This window comes from Lepidochelys olivacea, assembly GCF_965140295.1.
Source record: "Lepidochelys olivacea isolate rLepOli2 genome assembly, chromosome: 4".
NCBI classification, from domain to species: domain Eukaryota; kingdom Metazoa; phylum Chordata; order Testudines; family Cheloniidae; genus Lepidochelys; species Lepidochelys olivacea.
The window spans coordinates 87,980,433-88,007,243 of record NC_140414.1 but is presented as its reverse complement, the minus strand read 5'-3'; the positions used below and the strand labels follow the sequence as shown (position 1 = coordinate 88,007,243).

At 39.7% G+C, this 26,811-nt stretch overlaps 1 protein-coding gene across 2 annotated transcripts; it reads right to left on the bottom strand.

Moving 5' to 3' along the window:
• Nucleotides 1-1,203: 1,203 nt before the first annotated feature.
• Nucleotides 1,204-26,574, bottom strand: TLR3 (toll like receptor 3). 2 transcript variants are annotated; one of them, XM_084626203.1, is made up of 5 exons: nt 25,984-26,574; nt 21,265-21,713; nt 13,499-13,690; nt 8,407-10,235; nt 1,204-7,460 (listed from the first exon to the last, which is right to left on the bottom strand). In XM_084626203.1, exons 2-5 carry the CDS (start codon nt 21,703-21,705, stop codon nt 7,232-7,234), a joined length of 2,691 nt encoding a protein of 896 aa, XP_084482329.1. In that variant the 5' UTR covers nt 21,706-21,713; nt 25,984-26,574; the 3' UTR covers nt 1,204-7,231. The 2 variants fall into 2 exon arrangements, with proteins under 2 accessions (XP_084482329.1, XP_084482328.1); XM_084626202.1 differs by having other exon boundaries at nt 26,121-26,574.
• Nucleotides 26,575-26,811: the final 237 nt, after the last annotated feature.

The window sequence follows — 26,811 nt, the reverse complement described above, 5'->3', positions numbered from 1 at the left end:
AGAGCTTCACTCTAATAGCCCTATCTTGAAATATTTGGGTTTACAACCATGTACAGGAAAATAGCTACATACGGGGCACATTGTGGTTCATCCTGTACACTTGCGCAGGGGAGTATCTGCCCTGCATGAGTGTACAGGATGAACCACAAGTACATAAAAGGTTGTTACAAGGAGGAGAAAAATTGTTCCCTTTAACCTCTTAGGACAGGACAAGAAGCAGTGGTCTTAAACTGCAACAAGGGTGATTTAGGTTGGACATTAGGAAAAAGTTCTTAATTGTCAGGGTGGTTAAGCACAGGAATAAATTGCCCTGGGGGTTGTGGAATCTCCATCATTCGCAATTTTAAAGAGTAGATTAGACAAACATCTGTCAGGGATGGTCTAGATCAGTGGCTCTCAAACTTTTTTACTGGTGACCCCTTTCACATCGCAAGCCTGAGTGCAACCCCCTCTTATAAATTAAAAACACTTTTATATATATATTTAACACCATTATAAATGCTGGAGGCAAAGCGGGATTTGGGGTGGAGGTTGACAGCTCACAACCCCCCATGTAATAACCTCACGACCCGCTGAGGGGTCCCAACCCCCAGTTTGAGAACCCCTGGTCTAGATAATACTTAGTCCTGCCATGAGTGCAGGGGACTGGACTAGATGACCTTTCAAGGTCTCCTCCTGTCCTATGATTCTATGATAATATAAAAACAGTATTAGTGTATTGATTTAATATCATTTTACTCAGTCATTTCAGGCACATTGTTTTCCTTGAAATCCCTTCTGTAGAACAAACAATTTTTTAAGAACTCAGTATGAAAATTTTAACTTGTAAATATTGAAGTACAGACCATATTTAGTCTGTTTCACAACTAATACCTTTATTACACATGTTAATAGCTAACATTTGTTAGACAGCATGTTATATTGAATTGGGATGAGAAGTCTAATTTTGCTATTTTTCATTACAGTAAAGATTTAGAGAACACACAAGGAATGGTCCACAAGTTAATCTTTAAATAGAGGCAAGGGTAAGTGAAAGTGTAAACTTGGCATCACATCCTTAACACCTCGCCTCCTCAACTTTCATGGCTTAAACAAGAAGAGAGAATTTGTCACTTGGACTGAAAAGACGATGAGAAAGATGAGATGAGAGCATCACAATGAGGATAATCCTGTTACTGTAATTAAGGAATCATCACATATCAGTTCATCTGTAAACAAAGCCCTTTATTTTCATGTTAGATCTTCTGTAATCAGCTGTATGTATCCTTCAATCTCTACCAATGCACACAAAGGGTATTTGTTCTTTTTTGTTAATTTTTTCTCTTTAGCTAAACTTTATTATATGGCATCTGTTATCATAGAATCGGTGCATTTTTAAAAAAGCTCTTAAAACTGATGCTTTTACAGATTGACATGTACATTTGACAGGCAAAACAGCTTTTCTTGTATGACTTATTTACATAAAGAGGTACATCGTATGAAATCTGTTACTGTAAAACAAATGGTTTTACAGTAACAGAAGTCCACAAGTAGTCATAGTCCCCTTTGTGGGGGCTTTGCTAATTCCCAACTCCCTCCGCAGTTATGTATCTGTCTGTGGCTTTGGCCCAGGTTGACAAATGGATTAGGACATTACAACACTCAGTGTTGCAACACCTAACTTTAACTGCCTAGAAAGTCACTGGAACAATAATGGACTCCACAAACCCTGAGTTAGGCACCTAGGCTCCCTATACAATGCATAGGGAGAGAGATGTTCCGAAGAATGGGATCTACAAAAGCCAGTACACTAGCTGCAGAGCTGCCTAAGATAGCCAATGGCTAAGTTAGCTGATGAGAAAGGTATGTCCAAAGTTCTATCTCTGTCTCTGAGTTCAGTACCTAGGTCCAGGTTGCAGGGAGGTGCCTATGTCTGCTAGCAATCCACAACCAAGAAGAACCCATCTCCTGCAGTCAGATGAATTAGGCCACTAAACAACTTCTTGTGAGAAGGAGTTGGGTGCTTGCCTAAGTCCACATAAAATGACCAGGGGAGTGGAGGCAGTAGCCTTCCTCAAAGCCTTTAGCTCAGTGTTTAGGGTATTAACCTAAGATGTCAGTATTCCTAGCTCCATTCCCTTCTCTACGTCATGAGAAGAAGGGAATTGAATAGTGATTTCCCACCTCTCAGGTGCCTGTCCTAACTACTGGGCTTTAGAGGTGTTTTCACTCTCTCTTGGGCCTAATTAATATTTAATTATGCAATTAAAACTTCAACAAGAGAAACTGGGAGAGCCCCCAAACAGAATCTCCTGGAGATCAGTGAGTGTGCTTAAAACTCTTCTCTTCAAACAGCATGGGGAAATGAACCAAGGTTTCCCACACTCAGGTAAGTACCCAAGGCTACAGCTGAAAGGAAATGGATGGCCTCTGACTCCTACCCCAAAATCTGGGGTTCAAGTACCTATCTTCCTTTGAGGATTTGAGCCTGAATGCTTTGCTGAAGCCAGCTAACCCATATTTGTGTGGATTCTATATATATAGTAAAAGTCATACAATTAAAGCAGAAACAAATGAGTACAATACACACCCAGCTGAATTATAGTATTCTTTATAATTCTTCCCTTCCTTCTGCCAAAGGGGGGAAAAAAAGATTATGGATCAAAAGAAAGTGATCCAAAGCAAAAGTCAATAGAACAAACAACTGGGTAGTTAATTTACTTTTAAGATTTTTCTCCCCACTCACATCTACAGCGCTTTAGTCTTCAGCTACAATATTAACAAAATGCTTATATAGACAACACATATTACGATTTCTGCTGTTCTTCAACTCAGCTATCCTGAATTCTTTCCTTTGCATGTTTCATCAGTAATAAAAGTAATGGTAATGTAATTCTGCCCACAGTCACAGTGCAGCCCCCATTGTCACAGAGATGCCACAGCAACCCCTGTCCAACTTCACTGCCTTCATTTGGTTTGTACAGATATAACTGATGGGCCTTATAACTGCAATTTAGTGAACAACTCTTTTGATTTACAAGAAGGAATAAAACTCAGTTTATTCTTAGTTTTCCAGATCTACAGGAGTAAAACAAAACCCTCACTTTAGCCCCTAAACTAAGCAGTTATTACTTTGAATATAGACACATACCCACAGAGTAAGGAGCTATATTTAGTCTATTTTCAGAGTAATGCTAAAGTTTAATGGACTCTCCTAGTGTGCTGACATACTTCTACTGCAATATAATAATTTTTTTCAAATAGAAAAGATATATTACAGATGAGAGAAAATGTGTGTTGTATTTCAGTTACAAAATCAAATGTGGTTTTGACTCATGAATTTAAAAAAACCTTTCAAAATCTTTGGAAGATCCTAAATCCATGTTGAGCTCAAGTAGAATAGCAGAGGTGCCTCCCACAAAACATTTGACAAGTCACTCAGGACAATTTATATGCATATACATTTTGGTATCAGAGTGGGAGGAAGTTCAACCAAGCAGGTCAATCCATAGAAATTATTAATTATGAGCATGAGAAAATATCCTTCCATATGCTTGCTTTGGGAGTTTGTTTTTCCCATGAATAACTTTTTCCTCAGAAGAATATTTATGAGGAGTTTCCTGCAGAGGTTACTAGCATAATTAGTTTTTGAGCCTTGTGCACCCACATGGTTTAGTATTGATTTTTTCTTGCTATATGATATAGGCCACAATGCATTCATCCAGCTCTATGTCTCAGTCATGAGTGACCCAGCCAAGTATAAGTTACCCAGTGAATTACACAACATCTCAGGTGAAGTTAGAATGTGGATGAGAGAGAGCTGGCTGTGATTTAATCTAGACAAGGCACAGATAGGAGGGTGGGCTTGGGGAAACAGCCACATGGTTTAATGGAACTTATCTGAGCACCCCATCACTGAGGGATTGTGACCATCATTTGTAACAGTGTTGTTAAATCCTGAGCTGCTCTTGGATGTTCAGACAGTGGTTGCAACCATGGGCACTTTTCTGTCTGAGCCTGGTGAGAAGAATGCTGCCTTTCCTCTCTGATGCTGCTATTCATGCCTTTGTCACCTCAAGATTAGATTGCTGTAATGTGAGGTATGGGAGGCTACCTTGGGACCAGTCAGAAGCTGAAGCTAATGCACCATGTAGCGGGCCACTTATTCAGTGGAACTGCACCTTAATAGTACTCCAAGATCTCTGCTTCCTCACAATAATCTTCTAGGTGGAATTCTAGGTATTGGTTTTAACTCTAAAGTCGTAAATAGCTTGGGACATAGTTACCTGAGAAACCACCTCTCTTTCCCTGCCATAAGCCATTGTAGAGATCAGCATGAATGCTCATGGTTGATCACCCTCAGTGTAAATGAAAGGGAGCTGCTGTCAGGGTGTTCTCTGAAAAGGGTACTTCATTGTGGGACCTATTTTCCCTTTGGTCCACCAGATCCTGTATTTGGGAAGTCTGCAGAACCCATCTGTTCTCTCAACTTATTGAAGAAGGGAGGGGCTGAGGATTTGGTGGATGAATATGAGAAGCTTTCATTTGTATATTTCTAATTTATGGGAGAGGAGCGCAAAGCCAGAGGTGGGTACCTATAGATATTTTTTAGGAACACTAAGAAATAATAGTAATATTGGTAAAATAGTATGATAGGATTTTTTACATTCTCCAACTAAATATTGATTTCTGGTAGGTACTCTATCCAGCTGCTCACAGGAAATAGCACTTATTTCTTATGTTGCTTCTAGAGTTTTATGCATATTAGAACAGTTTTCACTGAAGGAGGAAAATCTAAGTGAGCTGCATATACAACTCAGGGCTGAATTAAATACCGTGTTAATTGTAAAACCATGAGGATTTGCAAAGCTCCAGTGTGCAACAGCTTACCAATAAAAATAGATATCTGAAAATTACAAGGAAAAAATAGTTAAAAATCCAATGTAAAATCTACACATTTCAAACAGAGCCTGTTTCTTAGTTCAGGGTTCCTCAAAGGTTTCCCCCACAACATGCATCAAATTTCAATAGAAAGATTGTGATGTGGACCGCCTCCTCTATCATTGGCTATCCTACAAGCAACCTCCTTTGCTAGTCACGGTCCCAGTTTCCCTATGGGAAACAAAGAAATTGTATACTTAAATAGGAATGTATTTTTAGCTGCCACTTGATTCAAGCTGGCAGCAGGAGAAGAGGAGTTGACTGTTGCCGTCATTCACACTAAGATTTATGTGCATGTAAAATGTCATGCAAATCAGGATGCTGTGGTTTTCTTTCACTGATACGATCCACAAGAATTTTCCTATGTTTTAGTAATAGATTTCTAGGTAAAGAGACAACCTCTTAAAGAGACATATTGTATTTTGAATAGTATGTGATTATGTCTGTACAAAACTACAAAGGCCCCATTCAGTGCACAGCACAACTAACAGGCTTAATATCAGTGAAATCCACAGAGACCAAGGTAGAAAGAATCCTCCCCACATGGCTGGGAAGCTGAACTCCAAGCACCACAGAAGGTATATACCCCCTTGCATAGGCTTCCATGGTCTAGACACCCAATGCAGTAGAATCATACCAATTTCTCTGCTTAGTGGGGACATTCCATTATGGGAGATGGAAGATTTGCCCCTAAAAGGGTTTAAAAGTTTTAGGGGCTGATTCTTCACTGCCTTGCAGCTTGTATAGTCATTTATACAAATGAGCCTGAGACTTCACCAGATCAGAATAGTAGCCTGGTACAAGGGAGTAGGGAATTAGGGCCTCAATGTTCAGTACTGTCAGAGCAATAGCCTGGTTCCTCCATCAAATTCTGTCCTATGAGTAGCTGTGAGTGTGCTCTTGTCAAGTCACTTTTACAACTCTTATTTTCCCTTTGAGTATTAATCGTACCGTTTACAAAACACATAGTACTAGTATGCTGTTCTTATTTAAACACTTTTCTCCAACTCATTTTAAGTGACAAAACCAAAAGGTAGAACTAAAAAGAAAAAAGTACATATCATCTAAGATAGCTTGAGAAGCACTGTCTGATGTGAGGGACCGGCAATTTTTTTTTCCAATGTGCATGCAGACTGGCAGCCGATGGCTCACAGACCGGCACTGGTCCGCGGACCACCACTTCAAGTAGCACTGATCTAAGACACTAAAAATACATGCTACACACTAGACGCATCCATACTGCATATATGATACAAATGCACAAAAGACTAAAACAAAGCACATTTCATTTCTTTGATCCATATCTCCACCCACTGAATTGAAGCAAGATTAGGCACTGTAGATGATGGCAATAGCAAAATGCCACTGACTTCAGTAGAGCCAGGATGTCCCCTCTAATATTATTTGTTTTATATACAAAAAGTTCTGTGTAATCCTAATATTTCAGGAATTAGAACTATATACACTGTACCTGTGGCAATTAGGTCCCAAGACTGCAATGGATTGAATTTCATGGGAGTTGAGAGTGCTTAGAACTTTGCAAGATAAGGTCCTTATACCCAGTTATCTGAAATACATTTTCTATCTGCTATGGAAGCAATATTTATCAAACTGCATCTTCCATTTGAAAAAAAAATTAAGGACTAGAAATATCAATTTACTGTTCTTGAATTTATAGAATTCTATAACATTTCCTTTGGGGATGCCCTAAATTCAAGCTATTTTAGAGGGGAGGCATCTAGATAGAAGACTATTAGAATTAAGAAACAGGAGAGAGGTTCTGGATCCTCTCACATTGCTTGAAATTCATCTTAATCCAGAGGGCCTGCACACAGCCCTCTGCAACATTGAAGGAATTAACAAATGAGGTCTACGTGCCCAGGCACTTACTCCCTCTCTAGCATTCATTACTTTGTATATCTGTATCACATTTCCTCCCTTTTATTCATTTCCTCTCATTTCCTCCAGTCTTTCAGCACTCCTTCATGTGGAAATTTACCTGGCCCCTACTCTTTCTCACCACCCCTTTCTTCACTCTATTTCTGCTCTATTTTAAATAGGCTGATTCTTTTTGGTCACAGATTGAAAGAGTTGTTGGTCCTATTTTTTGTGTCCGTTGTGACCATTGTATGAACTCAGAACACAGGTGAAACAATATACAAAGGATAAGAACAATTACCAATTAAAAACACATAATAGGAAAAATAGAGGAGTTGCTGTGGATTGGTTTAATTTTTCCCCACAAGGACTGTTGTCCTTTAGTCAGTCTGAAATGAAGTGTCCTAACAGTTCAATCTTATACTTTAGAAATTCAATGTATGTTGCTGCTAGATTTAAGTGCCATTTTTAATTGCTGATGAAATGCATTGACCCGTTCTTTCTGAGCTGGCCAATCCAAGATGCAACGAGATTTGAACATTCCTCTTCTCAAGCAAAGTGCATGATTCAGTTTGTAATCTGGAATGTCATGAAGAAAGATCAGTATGATGGAATCCCGACTTTGCTCAATAGCTTGCTGAACAGCATGGTACACCTTGAACCTTAAGCAAAAAATAAGAATTAAAAACTGGTGTCTTGAAAGTACATGCTATAGAACTACACAGAGCTTATGAATCATTGAATCAGCTGATTTATGTAGGGATGAGTGACATCAAATAATTTTCTGTGATAGCCCCACAAAGGTCAGTGCCAGATCAGGGCTTTAATTTGTATATAGTTTTTAACATTTAACCTTTATGATAATACTTGTAATAAATTAAAAAAATGAGTTATTTATGTAACTAAAAAAGAGAATAATCTGCCCTCCAAGAAATTAACCATCTTAATTTTAGGCTCCCTTAGTATACAGTCTTCTTTCTGTCAGCCACACAAACCGGCAGTGGTAAGGCCCTGGCTCAAAAAATGATCTTTGTATGTTAACAATCTCACCAATCGCTGTCTTGTCTCAAACATCTATTTTTATGGAAGATCATCTGAAGGGCAATGATGGTTTGATTGACTAGATAAGCAGGTAGTTTATGAGCCAAATTCTGCTTTCAGTTACCCCGGGGTACATCTGGAGTACCTCCATTAAATTTCAGACAGTTACACTCATGTCACAAAGTATAATTTTCCCTGTACTTTCTGTTTTCAAGAAAGTAGACCACTGTCTTAGGGTATGTCTTCACTACCCGCCGGATCAGCGGACAGCAATCAGTCCAGTGGGGATCGATTTATCACATCTAGTCTAGACACGATAAATCGATCCTGAGCGCTCTCCCGTCGACTCCTGTACTCCAGTGCCGCGAGAGGCACAGGCAAAGTCAACGGGGGAGCAGCAGTAGTCAACTCACTGCAGGGAAGACTCCACGGTAAGTCAATGTAATGCAACGTAGCTGAAGTTGCGTAACTTATATCAATCGCCCCCAGGGTAGACCAGGGCTTAGAGATGACTGCATTAAAGATCTGCTGAACAAGTGTTATTCATACATGCATGCACATACTCACTTTTTGCACCAGGGATCTTTTAAGAGATGGTCAGTGACAACAAAGATAATCTTCCGACTTCTTTTTATACTATTAATAGTGGCTTCAAATTCAGATATGCCTGCTTCAAAGTCTCGTTCCTCTAAACAAAACCTAATTTGAGACTGATCATTTTCTTCCAGAGGAATGAAGTTCTTGGACACCCAATTCCTGTCCCTTCTTGCATGAATAATGTAGGCATCATAATCAAACTCTTCCTGTTGCCTGTCTATTTCTGTAAAACCAAGTACTCGATTTACTGACACATTCCAGTAAAATGCTATCCTCCAGCCTTCAAAATGGATAAGAATGACAATAAAGATGAAGAGCATTATCACAGTGGTGCTTATTATATACAGTAATTGAAAAGGTGCACTATCTTTGCAGGGTGAAATGTCAAAATACATCACCAGAGTACTATGATATTTAGGTGGGGTGTTGCAAAGGTAATGAGTATCTAATCCAGGTATGTTTGTTTGGGTCACATTAAGCCAATTAACAAACCAGGAGATACTTTCACAGGTGCAGTCAAATGGATTGTAATCCATCTCTAGTTCTTTCAGATTCTTGAAAGCTGAACCAAACACTTTTTCTTCAACAGATGTTATAAGATTTTTCTGAAGGATTAATGAATTCAGAGATATCTGGTCATCAAACAAAGATGCTGGAAGTAAGTTCAAATTATTTGATCCTAAATCCAGGCTTCTTAATTGAAACAAGCCCTTGAAAACTTGTACGGGAATCTCATCCAAGCCATTAGACTTCAAATTAAGTATATGCAGGTTAAGAAGATCTTTTAAAAAAAGGACAGGACCACCTGGATTGGCATGTTTCCAAAGTCGAGCCAAATTATTATGTTGCAAATCCAGAATTTCAAGTTTGTGAAGTCCATCAAACAAGTCATCTTTTACGTTAGCTAGATTGTTGTTGCTGATATCCAGGATGGTTAGATTCCGTAGAGGGTGAAAAGGTGAAGGAGAGAGGTCCAGATTGCTACAAGCTACCTTCCGTAGCATCAGTTTTCTAAGGCTTGGAACAAAAGCAAATGATTCGCTTGTCAAAGTCAACTCTTTGTTGTAGGAAAGGTAGATATCCTCAATATTTTGCAGACCTTTAAATTCATGACCTGTGAGCACCTGGTTTATTTCATTGAGTCCCAAATCAAGAATTTTTAGGTGTCCCAACCAAGAAAATGCTCCACCTTCTATTTTTGTGATTCTACTTTTTGTAAGATTAAGAAACTGCAGAGTAGAATTAGCAAGTGATGAAAATGTTTTATTAGTTATTATTTGTAAGCCATTGGTCCAGTTACATAGACTCAGATATTTCAGATTGTCCAAGCCTGTGAACATATTAGGAGTAATTTCTTGAAAACTATTACTATCTATAAGAAGATACTCTAAATGGCTTAGCCAACGAAAGGAGAAATCATCAATTTTTCTGACACGTGATCTTCTCAGATTCAAATATTTGACATTGGATAATCCATACAATGAATGAGAAAATAAGTGATAAATCCTATTATCCTCTAGGTTTAAATTCTCTAAGCTTGAAAGCCAGGTAAGAGAGTCATTTTCTATCATGTTCAAATAATTTTTGGAAAGGTTTAAAGCTGTGAGGTTTGTTGTTTGCAGTCCGTGAAAGGTTGACTTGTGAATAAAAGAAAGCTGGATCTGGCTCAGTGACAGATTCTGAATTCTTGTGTCTGATAATTCCAAGCAAAGTTTCTCTGTGAGATTTTCACCAAGCTCAACATTGTTCAGCACAAGACCATACAAATTTCCAATTGCACATAAACAGCCTGTGTGAAACTAGAAGGGAAAAAAATTAATGATTTTGACATTAAAAGAAAAAAATCATCCAAGAAAGTTGTTCCACAAAACCAAAACATGGAAAGTTCTTCAAATCACTACCATAGACCAAGCACACAATTTAAATTAACTCATAGATTTTCACTAAATTCCACAGGACTTAACCAAACTTTGGTTTAAAATGCATTATATTTCTATAGTAATGGTTCAAAACCCTGTAGTAATACCCCTGAAAATTAATATTTTGTATCAGTAATGAAAAAACCTACCTTACTTTTACAGTAAATAGATGAAAGTGATTTGAAATTGTGTGTCTAATTTTCATTTGACTCTGAATCTTTAGAGGTAACTTGTAAATATATATACAACAAATCTCTCTGCCATGCATTTTCTGTGGGGTTTCATTTACTGATCTGTTGTCAAGAAGTGTCAATATGACACTAAATGAAAGAGAACATGGAATACTTTGGCACACGGCGGGGGGAGTATTTAGGCCTACAACAACAGTCAAGATGAACTCAGTCTCCTTTTTATGGGCACAGTATGCACTCATAAAACTAGAGCTCAAACATTTGCTTCCTCAAAATGAATGGCAGCTACAAATCAGAATATTTGCCCCTCTTCTTGATTCGTTACCAGAATTGATGAGTGATAGGCACAAGTACTCATTTGTGGCAGTAATTTAAATACATGCGCCAGAAAGAACACAGTTTGACTTTCAGATCCCACATTGTGTTTGCAGAGCTGTCAGGGGCGTGGGAAGACAAAACAAAGCAAAACCAACACCAATTTACTTGTGAAATGAGTACACTTATCCTGAAAGTCAGGGAGACAAATTCAGAACTCAACAATGTCATTTTTGCAATCACTTTTCAGAGCAGAACCATATTTTAATGCTGCATTGATTGGAGTGTGCATGTGTAGTACATAAAATAGCATACATGGAGTAAACTTGGATAGAGGACATCCACTTTTTAATCTATTTGTATGCTTTTCTATTGTGCTCATTTCCATAGTATCTGAGCACTTTGCATACATGAATGAATTTAGCTTAACACCATCTCTGTGAGCTAGGCAAAGGTTAGAAAATGAAGGGACAGACTGATTAACTAGTTTGTCCAAGATACCAGAGGACTGTTTATGGCAGAACTAGGAATAAAACCTAGATGTTGGCATTTCTAGTACAATGCATTGATAAGCTGAGCCACTGGAACTTCAGTTTAAAGAGTCAGAGAGGTAGTGGTGATGCCATAGGAGGGGGAGAAATATGCAGGAGAGAGAAGAAAGGAAGACAAGAAACCGAAAAGCAAAAGAGGGCAATGGCACACAGGTAAGAAACAAGGAAAGAGGGTGACAATGAACAAAGGAAGGGCAATGGGGAAGAGAATACAATGCAAGAGAGCAAAGGAAGTGAACAGCAGCGAACAAATGCAAAGGAGAAAGAGGGAAAGAAAAAACCAATGCTTCTTTTCAAGAAAAAAAACTAGAGAGAAACATAAAACAGACAGACAATATTGTGGAAAAAAAGAGATTAGTACATTTATTTTTTGGTTTTGTAGTATTTTGTTGCGTTTCCCTGGTCGAAAAATCTCTAAGTTTTGGGGGAAGAGATGGTATGGCTATTTTGAGCATTCATGCTGCTGCTTATCTTCTCTAGCTACTATGGTTGAATGTGGTTTCTTAGGATATGTCTACACTACATTTTAAAATCCACAGCAGCAAGTTTCAGAGGCCTGGTCTATAGACTCAAGCTCACAGGCCTCGACCTATGGCACTAAAAACAGCAGTGCAGAAGCTGTGGCTTGGACTGGAGCTCAGGCTCTGAAGCCCTCCCCAACCCAACCTTCAGAGCCTGAACGCTTTGTCCACATGTAGCTGATTTATCTGATTTTAGCACGAGACCTGGGCTCTGAGACTCACTGCCACAGGTTTTAAAATGCAGCATAGATGTGTTGGATCATATTAAAGAAGTTCTGTATTAAAATCACAAATGAGTTTGATTCCCCAGAGTTTAAATTCCAGGGTATTACTAATTAAGAGGTCTCTTGGTTTTTGGTACTGTTTCTCTCCCTCTGTGTGTGAAACTTGCAAGCTGCTAATTGTGTTAGTACATTCGAAGACAGAGTCTGTTCTCAAAGCAATTCACAGAGAGAGAGAGACTCAAAGCAATACTCTAACAACAGAAACAGCACCCAGAGACTCCCCGCCCTTTTGTTGTATTAACAATTGTGATTAAAATAGAGATAGAGGATGTATGTGGATGGATGCTTGGTGTAGATAATAACTGAATGATCAGGGAGGTGCCAGCCTAAGAATCCAGTGTCCATCGGCTGAAGAAGGCGTCAAGTGGAAATAACCAGAGGACCCCCCGGAGGGCAGACTGGAATCCACCCAACAGCCTCAAGAATGGGAGAACCAAAGAACAAGATAACATCTTGGAGCTGTCAGGAATGTGCTATCTGCTGATTGATTCAGCAACAGCATGATGAAGCAATTCCCATAGACTGGCATAGGAAGAAATTCCTATAAAAATAGACTCTAAAAAGTGAGAACTTTGGGGTCTGATTCTGCAAACCAACTTCCAGGAGCATCAGATGAGCATCTGACAAGGCCCTGCTCCCTCCTCATGTCCAGGCCACCTGGCCAGTGGCTTGGCATGAGCAACTCTAAGGCTGGTAACTATGATAACAACCTTGCAGAACCTGTGTGTGTGGGTGTGTATGTGTGTGTGTGTGTGTTTGTATGAATGAATGTGTGAATAAATATGAGATTGAATGGAATGTTATAGCTATAACTAACTGCTTACTATGATTCTTTCTGTATTCACAATAAATGTGGTATTTTGCCTTTTTCCCTTTAATAAGATCCTGCTGGTTTTTATTTTATTGGTACAACAGATGTACTTTTGGTTACTAATTGTGACACGATCCTGCTTCCATTTATTTCAGTGGAAGCTGGATCATTCCCTTTACAACAAGTTAAGACTGAGTGATAATATTGCATCTTTACAAATCCCAAATGCTTAAACAAAAAGAAATGAGTAGTTAAGTGCATCAGAAATCTTACTCCACCTACATAATAAATCAACTCACAATATCAAGAATAAAATAATGTGTATTTTATTACAACAGAACATTATTACCTCTGACCAAAATGAATACTGTTCTTTTATCAGTGATTGCAAAATAGAAAAATTATGGGTCAGATCTTCAGCTGGTATAAATCATTTATACCAGCTGAGGTTGTGGTCTTGTATTTCTTACCTCTTTCAGTGGGTTTGATGATAAGTCAAGCCTATTTAAGGAAGTGTTGCTAAGAAAATCTAGTTCTTCCTTTTTTAACTCAGTGATTTTATTCTCTGACAGCACAAGCTCACGAAGGCTGTCCAACTGTGGCTGGGATCCTAATTTTGTAGAAAGCAAATGATTATGAGATACATCCAGTATGTTCAAATTCTGGAAAAAAGAACAGGTGAAAATACAGTAACAAGTTAGATACCTTTGGAATTATTTTAGCCATTCTGAGGTTAAAAATTGGTCACATCACAATTAAGGGAGCAACAGAACAAACACTGTAACAGGGAGAAACACATACGTTGGAAGGCAATAGTCTGTCTACATCAGATGTCACTCATTATGGGAATCCTTAAACTAGATGACCAACATGGCAGCAGGCTGCCAACCTCCAGTCTCCTGCAGGAGAAAGCCCTCTGACATCACACACAGGGAAAAGGAACCAGCGAGCTACCTCCAGCCTCAACCACTGGGTGATCTTGACCTGCCATGACATGGTAAAAAGCAAGCTGCTTATCTAAAACTCCTCCTCCTGCTAAAGGCCTAAAGGTCAGCAGACAGGTAGCCCAGGACTTGAATTCTATTCTCACCACTCCCTCTGAGTGGCCTTAATCCTTTTACTTAGTAAACATTATTTAGTTGCATTTCAACATTCCGATGGGGTAAGCAAGTATCTACATTTTACAGAGCAGTTAACTGGAGCACAGAGTTTAAGGGGTTTGCTCAGACTTGCCTAAGACAGCCAACCAATGTGAGAAAAGTGTTTAGAACCTATCCATTGGACCAGTTCTCTGTTGTTCTAAGGCCCTTTTATGCGACCCCCAGATTGATGCTGAGCTGATGGAATAATCCTATGTTCACTCTTATCACAGCCCCCCATGCTATAGTAAGGAGAGGCTATTCAGCCAAGCCAGAACAGCAGGAACTAGCGTAAAGGAGGCTTAGAACCATTTTTGCTTTCCCCACTCTCTCCTGCACTGTGTTAATCAAATGAAATGGAGAATAAAATATTTTGTCTCTGACACGGTAGGCAATAGCTTATAAGAACATAAGAACAGCCATACTGGGTCAGACCAAAGATCCATCCAGCCCAGTATCCTGTCTTCCTACAGTGGCCAATGCCAGGGAATGAACAGCACAGGTAATAATCAAGCTATCCATCCTGTCGCCCATTCCCAGCTTCTGGCAAACCAAGGCTAGGGATACCATCCCTGCTAATAGCCATTGATAGACCTATCCTCCATGAACTTATCTAGATCTTTTTTTAACCCTATTATAGTCTTGGCCTTCATAACATCCTCTGACAAGAAGTTCAACAGGTTGATGGTGCATTGTGTGAAGAAGTACTTCCTTTAGTTTGTTTTAAACCTGATGCCTATTAATTTCATTTGGTGACCCCTAGTTCTTGTGTAAATAACACTTCCTTATTTACTTTCTCCACACAAGTCATGATTTTATAGACCTCTATCATATCTCCCCTTAGTCGTCTCTTTTCCAAGCTGAAAAGTCCCAGTCTTGTTAATCTCTCCTCATACGGCAACTGATCCATACCCCTAATCTTTTTTGTTACCCTTTTCTGAACCTTTTCCAATTCCAATATATCTTTTTTGAGATGGGGCCACCACATTTGCATGCAGTATTCAAGATATGGGCATACCATGGATTTATATAGAGGCAATATGATATTTTATGTCTTATTATCAATCCATTTCTTAATGATTCCCAACATTCTGTTTGCTTTTTTGACTGCTGCTGCATATTGAGTGAACATTTTCAGAGAACAATCCACAATGACTCCAAGATCTCTTTCTTGAGTGGTAACAGCTAATTTAGACCCCATCATTTTATATGTATAGTTGCGATTATGTTTTCCAGTGTGCATTACTTTGCATTTATCAACATTGAATTTCATCTGCCATTTTGTTGCCCAGTCACGCTGTTTGCGAAGAGCTACAAAAGGATCTCTCAAGTCTGCCCAGGACTTAACTGTCTTGAGTAATTTTGGATCATGTGGCAAATTTTGCCACCTCACTATTTACCCCTTTTTCCAGATAATTTATGAATATGTTGAATAGGACTGAGCCCAGTACAGACCCCTGGGGGACACCACTATTTCCCTCTTTCTCTAGTCTGAAAACTGACCATTTATTCCTACCCTTTGTTTCCTATATTTTAACCAGTTACCAATCCATGAGAGGACCTTCCCTCTTATCCCAGGACAGCTTATTTGCTTAAGAGCCTTTGGTGAGGGACCTCGTCAAAGGCTTTATGAAAATCTAAGTACACTATATGCACTAGATCCCCCCCATCTACCTACTTGTTGACCCCCTCAAGAATTATAGTAGATTGGTGAGGCATGATTTCCCTTTACATGTTGACTCTTCCCCAATAAATTATGTTCATCTATGTGTCTAACAATTTTGTTCTTTACTATAGTTTCAACCAGTTTGCCCGGTACTGAAGTCAGGCTTACCAGCCTGTAATTCCCGGGATCACCTTTAGAGCCCTTTTTAAAAAATGGCATCAAATTCGCTATCCTCCAGCCATTTGGTACAGAAGTGGATTTAAATGATCAGTTACAGACTATGGTTAGTAGTTCTGCAATTATACATTTGAGTTCCTTCAGAACTCTTGAATACCATCTTGTCCTGGTGACTTATTACTGTTTAGTTTATCAATTTGTTCCCAAACCTCCTCTAATGACACCTCAATCTCAGACAGTTCCTCAGATTTGTCACCTAAAAAGAATGGTTCAGGTTTGAGAATCTCTCTCACATCCTCAGCCATGAAGACTGATGCAAAGAATTCATTTAGTTTCTCTGCAATGGCTTTATCATCCTTGGGTGCTCCTTTAGCATCTTGATTGTCCAGTGGCCCCACTGGTTGTTTAGCAGGCTTCCTGTTTCTGATGAACTTAAAAAAAAATGTTGCTATTACTTTTTCAGTCTTTAGCTAGCTGTTCTTCAGATTCTTTTTTGGCCTTCCTAATTATATTTTTACACTTCATTTGCCAGAGTTTATGCTCCTTTCTATTTTCCTCATGAGGACTTCACTTCCCCTTTTTAAGGATGCCTTTTTGCCTCTCACGGCTTCTTTTACTTTGCTGTTTTGCTACAGTGGCACTTTTTTGGTTCTCTATGTTTTTTAATTTGGGGCATACATTTAAGTTGAGCCTCTATTCTGGTGTCTTTAAAAAGTTTCCATGCAGCTTACAGAGATTTCATTTTTGGCGCTGTACCTTTTAATTTCTGTTTAACTAACCTCCTAATGTTTGTGTATTCTCCCTTTCTGAAACTAAATGCTACAGTGTTGGGCTGCTGTGGTGTTTTCCCCACCATAGGGCTGTTAAATTTAGTTATATTATGGTCACTATTACCAAGTGGTCCAGCTATAGTCACCTCTTGGACCAGATCCTGTGCTCCACTTAGGACTAAATCAAGAATTGCCTCTCCTTTTATGGGTTCCAGGACTAGCTGCTCCAAGAAGCAGTCATTTAAGGTGTCTGCATTGTGTCCTGAGGTGACATGAAGCCAGTCAATATGGGGATAATTGAAATCCCTCATTATTTTTGAGTTTTTTATTTTAATAGCCTCTCTAATCTCCCTCATTATTTCACAGTCACTATCGCCATCCTGGTCAGGTGGTCGGTAATATCGTCGAACTGATCAATGAAATTGTTTTTAATTGTTCACTTTATTAATATAACTTCATAAGCAAAGTTTTATGAATGAAACAACATTCATTCATAAAGCCGGTTACCCCAATAACTGGCTAATTGAGTTTCACTTTCAATCCAAATGCTGCTTAAATCGCTGAAACTTACACTGTTTCAACATCGTACCTTCTGCTCACTGTTTGTCATTCATTATACTTGTCTCTATTGTAACTTCTGTTCACTATTTGACATTCCTTACACTTGTCCATATTGTAACTCAAACTCCATTTTAACTTGTCCCAAACTCCATTTTAAAATGCTCACTTCATTTTGTAAAAGCTTGCTGCAACCTTCATTTTTGCAAAACCCTGCTGTAATCTTATTAGTTTAGATGTATGAATGAGGTATGGATGGATGATGGACTCAACCTCCAGCCCCAGCCTGCCCTGATGAAATAAAGTGTAAACACCCAACAGCTGAAGATGCAGACAACAGCCCTGACAAAGTAAGAGGAGTCCACCCTCAAAAGAAAAGAACCAAAGTACACTTGAAGAAACATCAAAGCCAGGTCCTAGGCTGAAAGTCATGTCTGCATTTGACAGGTGATCGATCACACCGGACCCAGAGGCAGCGTGACACAGCAAGACCCATAGACGCTGGATTCAAACTAAAGCCTACAAAAAGGATGGGTGAGATGGAAGACCTTGAAGGGCAACATTCTGCTGCCAACATGGAAGGGCATCGGTGCATACCCAACAGAGACCCAGCTCTTCCTTGTGCCCAGCTTTCCTGGCCAGTTAGCTGCCACAAGCTACAAATGCAAGCCACAAACTCAAGCTACATTCAGGACCAGTAACTATACAGCAGCTGCAGAATATGTGTGTATGAACGAAAGTGTGAATGAATGTGAAACTGAATGAAATGTTATAGCTATAACTGACTGCCTACTACGATTCTTTTTGTATTCACAACAAATGTGACATTATGTCTCATCCCCTTTAATAAGATCCTGCTGGTTTTTATTTTATTGGTATAACAATATATCCCTGCTATATTCTTATTATTAGAGCATGGAATTACTATCCATAGAGATTCTATGGTACAGTTTGGTTCATTTATGATTTTTACTTCATTTGATTCTACGCTTTCTTTCACATATAGTGCTATTCCCCCATCAGCATGACCTGTTCTATCCTTCCAAGATATTTTGTACCCTGGTATTACTGTGTCCCATTGGTTATCTTCATTCCACCAAGTTTCTGTGATGCCTATTATATCAATATCCTCATTTAATATGAGGCACTCTAGTTCACCCATCTTATTATTTAGACTTCTAGCATTGGTATATAAGCACTTTAAAAACTTGTCACTTTTCAGCTGTCTGCCATTGCATGATGTAATTGAATGGGACTTTTCTTCATTTGACTGTTTCTCATCAGAGCCTACCTGTATTTTATCATCTTCCATCCTCTCCTCCTTACTAGGATACAGAGAATCTCCATTAGTAGATCCTCCCCTAAGGATGTCGCTGTCCGAACCATGTGCTCCTCCACACCTGTCGGCTTTCCCCCAGCCTTTATTTTAAAAGCTGCTCTACGATCTTTTTAATTTTAAATGCCAACAATCTGGTTCCATTTTGGTTTAGGTGGAGCCCATCCTTCCTGTATAGGCTCCCCCTTTCCCAAAAGTTTCACCAGTTCCTAATAAATCTAAACTCCTCCTCCCTACCTACACCATCATCTCATCCATGCATTGAGACCCTGCTGTTCTGCCTGCCTAAGTGGCGCTGCGCATGGAACTGGAAGCATTTCAGAGGATGCTACCATGGAGGACCTGGACTTCAATCTCTTACATAGCAGCCTAAATTTGGCCTCCAGACCTCTCTCCTATCCTTCCCTATGGCATTGGTACTATATGTACCACAACCACCGGCTCCTCCCCAGCACTACACATAATACCTAGATGCCTTGAGAGATCTACAACCTTTGCACCAGGCAGGCAAGCCACCATGCAGTTCTCCCGGTCATCTCAAACCCAGCTACCTATGTTTCTAATGATCGAATCCCCCATAACGATTACCTGTCTCTTTCTAATAACTGGAGTTCCCTCCTTTGGAGAGGGAACCTCAGTGCGAGAGGATACCACATCATCATCTGGAAGGAGGGTCCCAAGTATGGATTCATTTCCCTCTGCTCCAGTTGGATGTTCTCCTTCCCTGAGACTTTCATCCTCCTCCACAGCACAAAGGCTGTCAGAACAGGGGTAGGACCATTCTACTGTGTCATGGAAAGTCTTGTCTCTATACCTCTCTGTCTCCCTTTGCTCCTCCAGTTCAGCACACCACAAGCACAAACACACACATGCTACAGACAACAAACTTACCCCAACCGTAATCACTCCTCCTTCACCTGGAGAACTCCCTCGCGAAACTCTCCTTACCATGTTACTTAACCCACATGTAAAATGTATCTAATAATTATTACCCACTTTTGCTATGTCCTTTGAGATTACAAATAAAGTATGACCACAGTCCTATTTTTATAAGTGGTCAAACAGACAGTTAAAGTAAACTGGGAGGCACTGTATTTTAGTACATTAAACATTGGCCTTCACAGTTAGACTTGAATTCTAATAATTTGTGACCTTGGGCAAGCTTGTTAATATATTTGAGGCTCTATTGCCTCAAAATAAAAAATGGGAATTTTAATACTATTTTGCCAGCCTCACAGTATTAGCTAAGGCTAGACCCTGAAGTGGCTAAAGGCACAAAACCTGTTTATCTAAATAATCATATCCCTACACTCTGGGGTAATCACCAAGTAGCATAGGGGGAATGCCAGGAGCATAGCCAGAGCAATTCTGTGTTCTCATGATTCCCCAACTGCCAAGAGAGAGCTTAGCTGGTCAGGGTAACCACAACACTCACTTGAGCTGCTGGAGATCAGTTTACAGATAAATAAATTGTGGTTACTTTGACAACCACCCAAGGCAGAAGAATGCTAACAAATTCTAAGCAGATGACCATGTTGGCTAGCAGCTACAAATTCATATAGGCCCCAAAAAGCTCATAGAGGCCTGAAAAAGGAAAGAAATGTAATCCCCTCAGCTTGGTAAAAAAAGCCACAAATGTGTGTGCTTGGAGTATGGAAAGTTGACACACAAAATATACTACCTACTAGACTTGGCCAAAAAGAAGAAAACTTGCAGTAAATTTAGGAGATTTTAAGTCATTCTACATTCTGCTGTTTTTCCTATTTGATTTTTCATTTTCTTCAGGTTACATTATCTTCTCTCATTTCCACAGGGACTGAGGGGGAATGATATGTAACCTCAAACTCCGCCTCCACCTCACCCACCTCTCCAGACCTGCCTACTTGCCCCTCTTCCCCCATCACAGACCCTGGACACAGAGACTTCAGAAGAGGAAGAAGGGGATAGAGGGAAGGACCCCACAGAGGTGGCAGAGACTCCATTTTGCTCTAATCCAGTGGGCCCTATCTGGAACATTCTTTGGGAAAATAAAAGGGCTCAAGAAGTTAATAGTAACAATAGGTTGCTTCTTCTCCAGAGAAAGAAGGAGGGTATATTTAGGCTTGGAAGGCATAGCTATTTATAGGTAAATGTCGATAAACATCAATTTAACTGTACACACACAAACCGACTGATGGAAATATTTCCACCAATTATAATCAAAATTTACAGATACAAAAAGTAAGAAAAATTCTGCTTGAATTTGATTTAAGGTTATTTACCTTGTATATTTTGACATATGATGTTAACAACTTGTGTTTTAACAGTTATAAACTTTAACTTTTTGAATCTCAACATCTACTGCCATTAAAGAATTGTCTCGCCCAACCCATAATTTGCCATAGCTGTGACCATTCAAACTGATAAAAATAATAAAATGCTTAAAAATAAACATCAGTATTAGCTGACAAAATTAAAAATTGAATTTTAAGTGTATTGGACCTTCCCAGATGAGGACCATGACCTGCTCTGGAGATGCATTGGATTTTAATTCAGTAATTTCTTCTCTTCCCTTTTAGAAAATGAAAAGCAATATTTCTATATATCTTACCTTCAGGTTTTTGAAAGGATTGCTTTTGATCTCTATTATGTTGTACCCTAAATTGAGCTCAGTCAGGCTGGCACAGGAAGCAAAAACATTGTCAGTGAGCTCACGCAACTGATTATGCTGCAGTTTCAAAACTTTTAACAGGGGCAAAGTTTGACACAGTTCTGGCTGAAGTTTAGAGAGGCTGTTGGATCCTGCATCCAAGTAAATAAGCTGGCTGTACTTTGTTAAATTTGCAGGTGGTAGCTTGTTTAGCTGGTTATGAGAAATGTCCAACGCTGTTATATTAATTGGAAGATCTGAAGGAATTTGTTTCAGCTTTAGATGACTGCAGTCAGCCACTTGATTTCTGATCTTACATTGGTTCTCAGCCGTTACACAAAGCAAGGAGAAGGTCAACAGGCTGAAAGACAAGCAGGCCCAACTGGGAAGAGGATCTCTCATTGTTCTATCTACAAAAGAAAAATGAACACATACAGTACAAGTTATAATCATTTTGGTAAAATATGTATATTAACACCTACTGTAAAGTAAGCCAGACTTATAATCAAGTACTCTCACCTATGCTATATACACTACAACACAATTTGATAATTTTAAAATTACCTAAAACATTTAATCTGCCCCTCCCATACAGTAGCACTCCCTTGTTGAAAAAATTAAACTCAATCACATACCAAAAATTTAGGTTTTGTTTAAACTTTGTTTTTGTTGTTTAAAGTCCGACTGGAAATGTTTTAACTTTTTTATTTCAGTGAAAACGGGGTGGTTTTTGTTTTTGTTTTTTTAAATGCCAATTTAAACTTGGCCCAAAATTAAAATTTTGTAAAATCAAGGTGTCACAGGGTGGTACTAGCCCTAAAGAAGGAAGAAGCCAGTGTGCCTGTTATTCACCAGCTCCCTCCTAAGTGAAGCTTAAGAGAGGGCACCTGGGTCCTATAAATAGGAGGTCCTTGAAAGGTCTGTCAGGACAGGTGAGAGTTGCAAGGGTCTCCGAAGGAAGCTTTTGGTAGTGCCTGAAGGTAGGTGATTAACAAGAGGGGTGCATTCTCAAGCCAAAAATCCAGGACTGGAGAGGGTTGAAGGCCAGAGGGACTTGCTTGTGACATCTAAGCCAGAAGGTGAAAGGCCAGGGAACAGCAGTGGGTCTTACCTACTGGTGTCTCCAAGCATGGTCATCTGGGCTCAGCTGCCCAGTGAGAAGGTCAAGGAAAGTGAGGGACACTACCTTAGTGAGGATGAACTCCCAGCGGAGAGGCTGTGGAGGATTCCTCCTGAGAACAGTAGGGTTTCACTTTAGCTAGGAGGGCTGGGGTGACTGTTGTGGTAAAAGGACAGGAGATGACTGAAGAAGAACCTGTGTGTGGTGGAAGATGCTGGAGTGTGGTATGTGTTATGGGGATGGACTAAAGGCTATAGGATTTTACTAACTATATCACTGGGTATGAGAAATGGACTGGTTGGGGCTTTTGCTATGGATTATTTGATCTATGTTTTAATAAATCCTCCCCTGCCCACCCCTGGAGGATATTAGTGAATCAGAGACACTTGTGTGGTGTTACTAGGCACCCTGAAGGAGGAATGCTGAAGCCGGGATGCCTGCTCTGCTGCAACCTGATGCTGGAAGATGCTTCAGGTGAGGTCACCCTGTCATGGGGATTTTTAATAAAACCTAACACCAACCGAAATAGTCCAACAATATCACTCTTAAACCAGCTGGTTTTACAAACAAAAAATAAACACTTCCCTGTACTCTTTGAAACTTCAACCTTAAGAATCCAGTAGTGAAACTGACTGACTTCTCTCCAAGTTGAGAAATATAAAAAACAAGTTAAAGTGATGGGTATATTGGATTTTTAACATTTTCCCATTTTTAATATTCTAATGTATTGGTAGGAGATTTACTTACAGTTAATCTTTTAAACTAAACAATGTTTCTTTAAACATCCCCTTTTAGAACCCAAACATTTCAGCATTGTCCTAACTGCATGAGGATTGGAAAAACAAGCTACTAAGAAACAGATAAGAAATGAAAGTGAAACTAAATAGTCAAAATTTAAGTTAAGAGCACCAGAATGGGCAAATAAAATGCAGAAGTGATAATTTTTACCTTTAAATAAAATTCTTCATCCAACTAACCAGTGATGTTACTGGGAATAGCGGTAAGAACATTTGTGGTCTTGCAAGTATATCAGACCAAATCCTGCAATTAGGTACACCCATGTATCCACAATGATTTTAGGTTCAGATGCAGTAAGGTGCTTAAGCACCTGCCTGACTATAAACACAAGTAGTCCCATTGGTTAGACTGCTCGTGCACTTAGTTACCATGTACTTGTGTGCCATACTGAATAAGGATTAATTAAAATACATAATGCTTTGTAGAACCAGGGGCTAAATCCAGTCCTAGATAGACCTCAGAGCAGAATTGTCCATTTTAGACAACTTTCCAATTTAGAGTGTTTCCAATGCTTTATTACAAGGGCGGCCAACCTGAGCCTGAGAAGGAGCCAGAATTTACCAGGGTACATTGCCAAAGAGCCACAGTAATATGTCAGCAGCCCCCCATCAGCTCTCCCGCTCCCAGCGCCCCCTGCCCACTAGCAGCCCCCCTGGTCAGCGCCTCCCTCTCCCTCCCCTCCCCTCCCAATCACCTGTTTTGTGGCATGCAGGAGGCTTGTGGGGGAGGAGCGAGGGCACGGCAGGCTCAGGGGAGGGGGCGGGAAGGGGTGGAGCGGGGGCAGGGCCTGTGGCAGGGCCAGGGGTTGAGCAGTGAGCACCCCCCGGGACATTGGAAAGTGGGCACCTTTAGCTCCAGCCCCGGAGTCGGTGCCTGTACAAGGAGCCGCATGTGGCTCCAGAGCTGCAGGTTGGCCATCCCTGCTTTATTAGAATAAGTATTCTGAAGCCAGGTATCTTTTTGACTCTTGTTCTCAATACAACAGAACATTCTTTTTTAAGTGTCGTTTTGAAAGAGTACAAGTAGATAGTCCGTTTCTATAGAATATTCAATTAGCTCATTTGAAAAGATATTAAAAATGAATTTGTTTAAACATGTTAGACACTTTTGTTTTACAGTAAAAATAACAAGCCTAATTCAAAAAGCAAATTAAGTTACAGGTACTGCTTCTATACCTGTGTTCTGCTGCCAAATTGTTTTACAATAATATTTTAAATCTTTCTCTCTCTTGTTGCTCCATGAAAGCTCTTATTTTCTTGAAATGAAGCAAGAGTAAGCTCTCATAGAGCTTATTACAGGCCTAATTCAGTGGAATTATTCCATATTTACACTGCTATAAAGAAGAACTTGACCCATTATGACCATTGGTTCAATTAATGTACTGATACATTGTATGAATCATTAACAGATTTTTGCATTGAGTCTTTAAATTTTTCCATTTCCCCATATTCCCACCATGTGATATTGCTAAATATATATTGTTGGATTATGGACTAGTTTAAAATCTACCATAAGTAGAGCACACACCTACAGTCCTAATCCTTTAATCAGATCTGGTGTGGGACCCTTGAACCCAAGCACAGCTCAATTAAATTGAGTCGGACTTCATGCAATTGCAAGGATCTGACCATGAAGATCCTACTGCAAAATCTGAGCCTGTGTTTGCTGCCAGCCACAGAAGCACCATTCTGCTGAGCGTAACACAACTTCAGTTAAATGTGCCATTTCTGCTTTCCCCTTCCCCATGTTATGTTGTATTGCTTTTTAAAACATTTCTGCCAGATCTATTGTGCAGGAATACATTCTGTTCATACACACTGCAGAACACCGCAATCCAGTTGGACTCCAGCCCTCCAAAGCAGTCCTTTGATGTCACTAGCACAGCTCCCTGACTACAGGATCCTGCTTGTACTTTTCACAATACCACAAGAAAATGCTGATCCTCTTCCTAATAAGACTACAATACAACTCTAAAGCTTGCTGTAAACTCTATGGAATACATCCTTATTGCTGCACAAAATCTTTGCTCATGCAAGTATCCCCATTATGTAAAGCTTACTCTTATAAATAAGGGCCTGATCTTGCAAACCCTAACTTCCTTTGCTTTTAAAAACATAAGGTGAAATCCTGGCTACCCTGAAATCAATGGCTTCAATCGGGTCAGAATTTTAACAAAGCAAACCTCACTAACGTTCACCCTTGGGTCCAGGGCCCAATCCTGTATGGTCATGAGCGCCATCTGGAAGATACTGAACATTCCCAACTTCCAGTGACATTCAGAACTGAGGATGCTTAGTGCTTCCCAAGGAGCAATTAGCATTTTACAGGATTCTTTTAAAGATCCCTTGAAATATGATACCGGAGGGGAGTACATATGCCGTGGGCGTTTTCTGCTGTAACAAATACGACTTTAAAAAAAAAAATAGGTTGAGTAGCTTCTCTATTTATTTATTTTTTTTTAATCTCAGACTCTTTGGAGATTAGAATTTTCAATTTTTCGTACAAATAATGTAATCCTTAGCCAGTAGCACACAGATCTGTGGAGTCATAGAAAATCAACAGAAGACCTGAGGCTAACAAATACAGCGTTTTAAGGTTTAAAAACTACATTGCTCGTACATATCCTCATCTGGGTTTTTACGTTTGTAATTGCTGCACACTTGTCAATGTTTTATTGGTAACTTCTGTTTATTGAGAACCCGCTCTAGTTTTTCCTTAATTCAAAGCTGTTAAAAATAGGATTTCCCCACCCCCCCACTCACCAGACTCCGGCAGACAATGTCTGCTTTGGGAAAGTTCCCTCTTTTTTCCTGCTGGTTTGTTCTTAGGAAAGGGGACTTCACCGCGATAAACCTTCTATGCAAAAGCTGTGTCATACAGTAAAAGCCGAGGAAAGTACCAAAAGGAGAAGCTACACCGTCCTGTTTGCAGCTGCACAGAAAACTCTCCCTCTTCCTACTTCTCCCTTCCTTCATTGTTTGCTTTGAACAAACCATTCCTGTTTCGGTGCATCTGATCAGCTCGTTCCATTTAAAGAGACAGCAGCCTCCTTAAGCCTTGATGTTACCCAAGGTTCATTTCCAACAACTAATCCAAGCCATTAAGCATTGTTACTTTTTTCAGCCCGCAGTAGTTTCTGTTAGGGGGCTTATTCCTTCACCCACTTACTTCCCTGGTCCTTCTCGCATGAACAGAGAGCAACAATACCCGAAGTCCAAAGGTGCAAACAATTCGATGTTTATTGGGGTGAACTTCCAGCAAGCATGATTCCAGTTTCCTTCCTTAGTATCCTCCTTCCCAGCTCTAACACCACAAAGCCTTACACCTGTGTCCCTGTTCCCATTCCTGCCCTTAGCAAAACATTATTCCAATTTTCTTACCCCCCTTCCCTGTTCCCATCTCCCCCTTTAGCAAAACATGATTCCAACTTCCTTACTCCCATTCCCTGTTCCCATCTCACACATGCCCATGCCCACCCACACCCCAGTCACTTCCTCATTGACTACAGATTATATAGTAAAACTTGAGTTCTGCTTAGCTATACCTTAGCCAATCATTTTCCTGAAATTTAACTAACCAATCCTAACATA

Coding starts and splice junctions, on each gene's coding strand:
- TLR3 (XM_084626202.1), bottom strand. CDS start 26,217: ATGGTTTGTTCAAAGCAAACAATGAAGGAAGGGAGAAGTAGGAAGAGG. Junction 13,691..21,264: donor ATCCTTTCAAAAACCTGAAG/GTAAGATATATA, acceptor TCTTTTTTCCAG/AATTTGAACATACTGGATGT. Junction 10,236..13,498: donor CATCAAACCCACTGAAAGAG/GTAAGAAATACA, acceptor TTTCCCTTCTAG/TTTCACACAGGCTGTTTATG.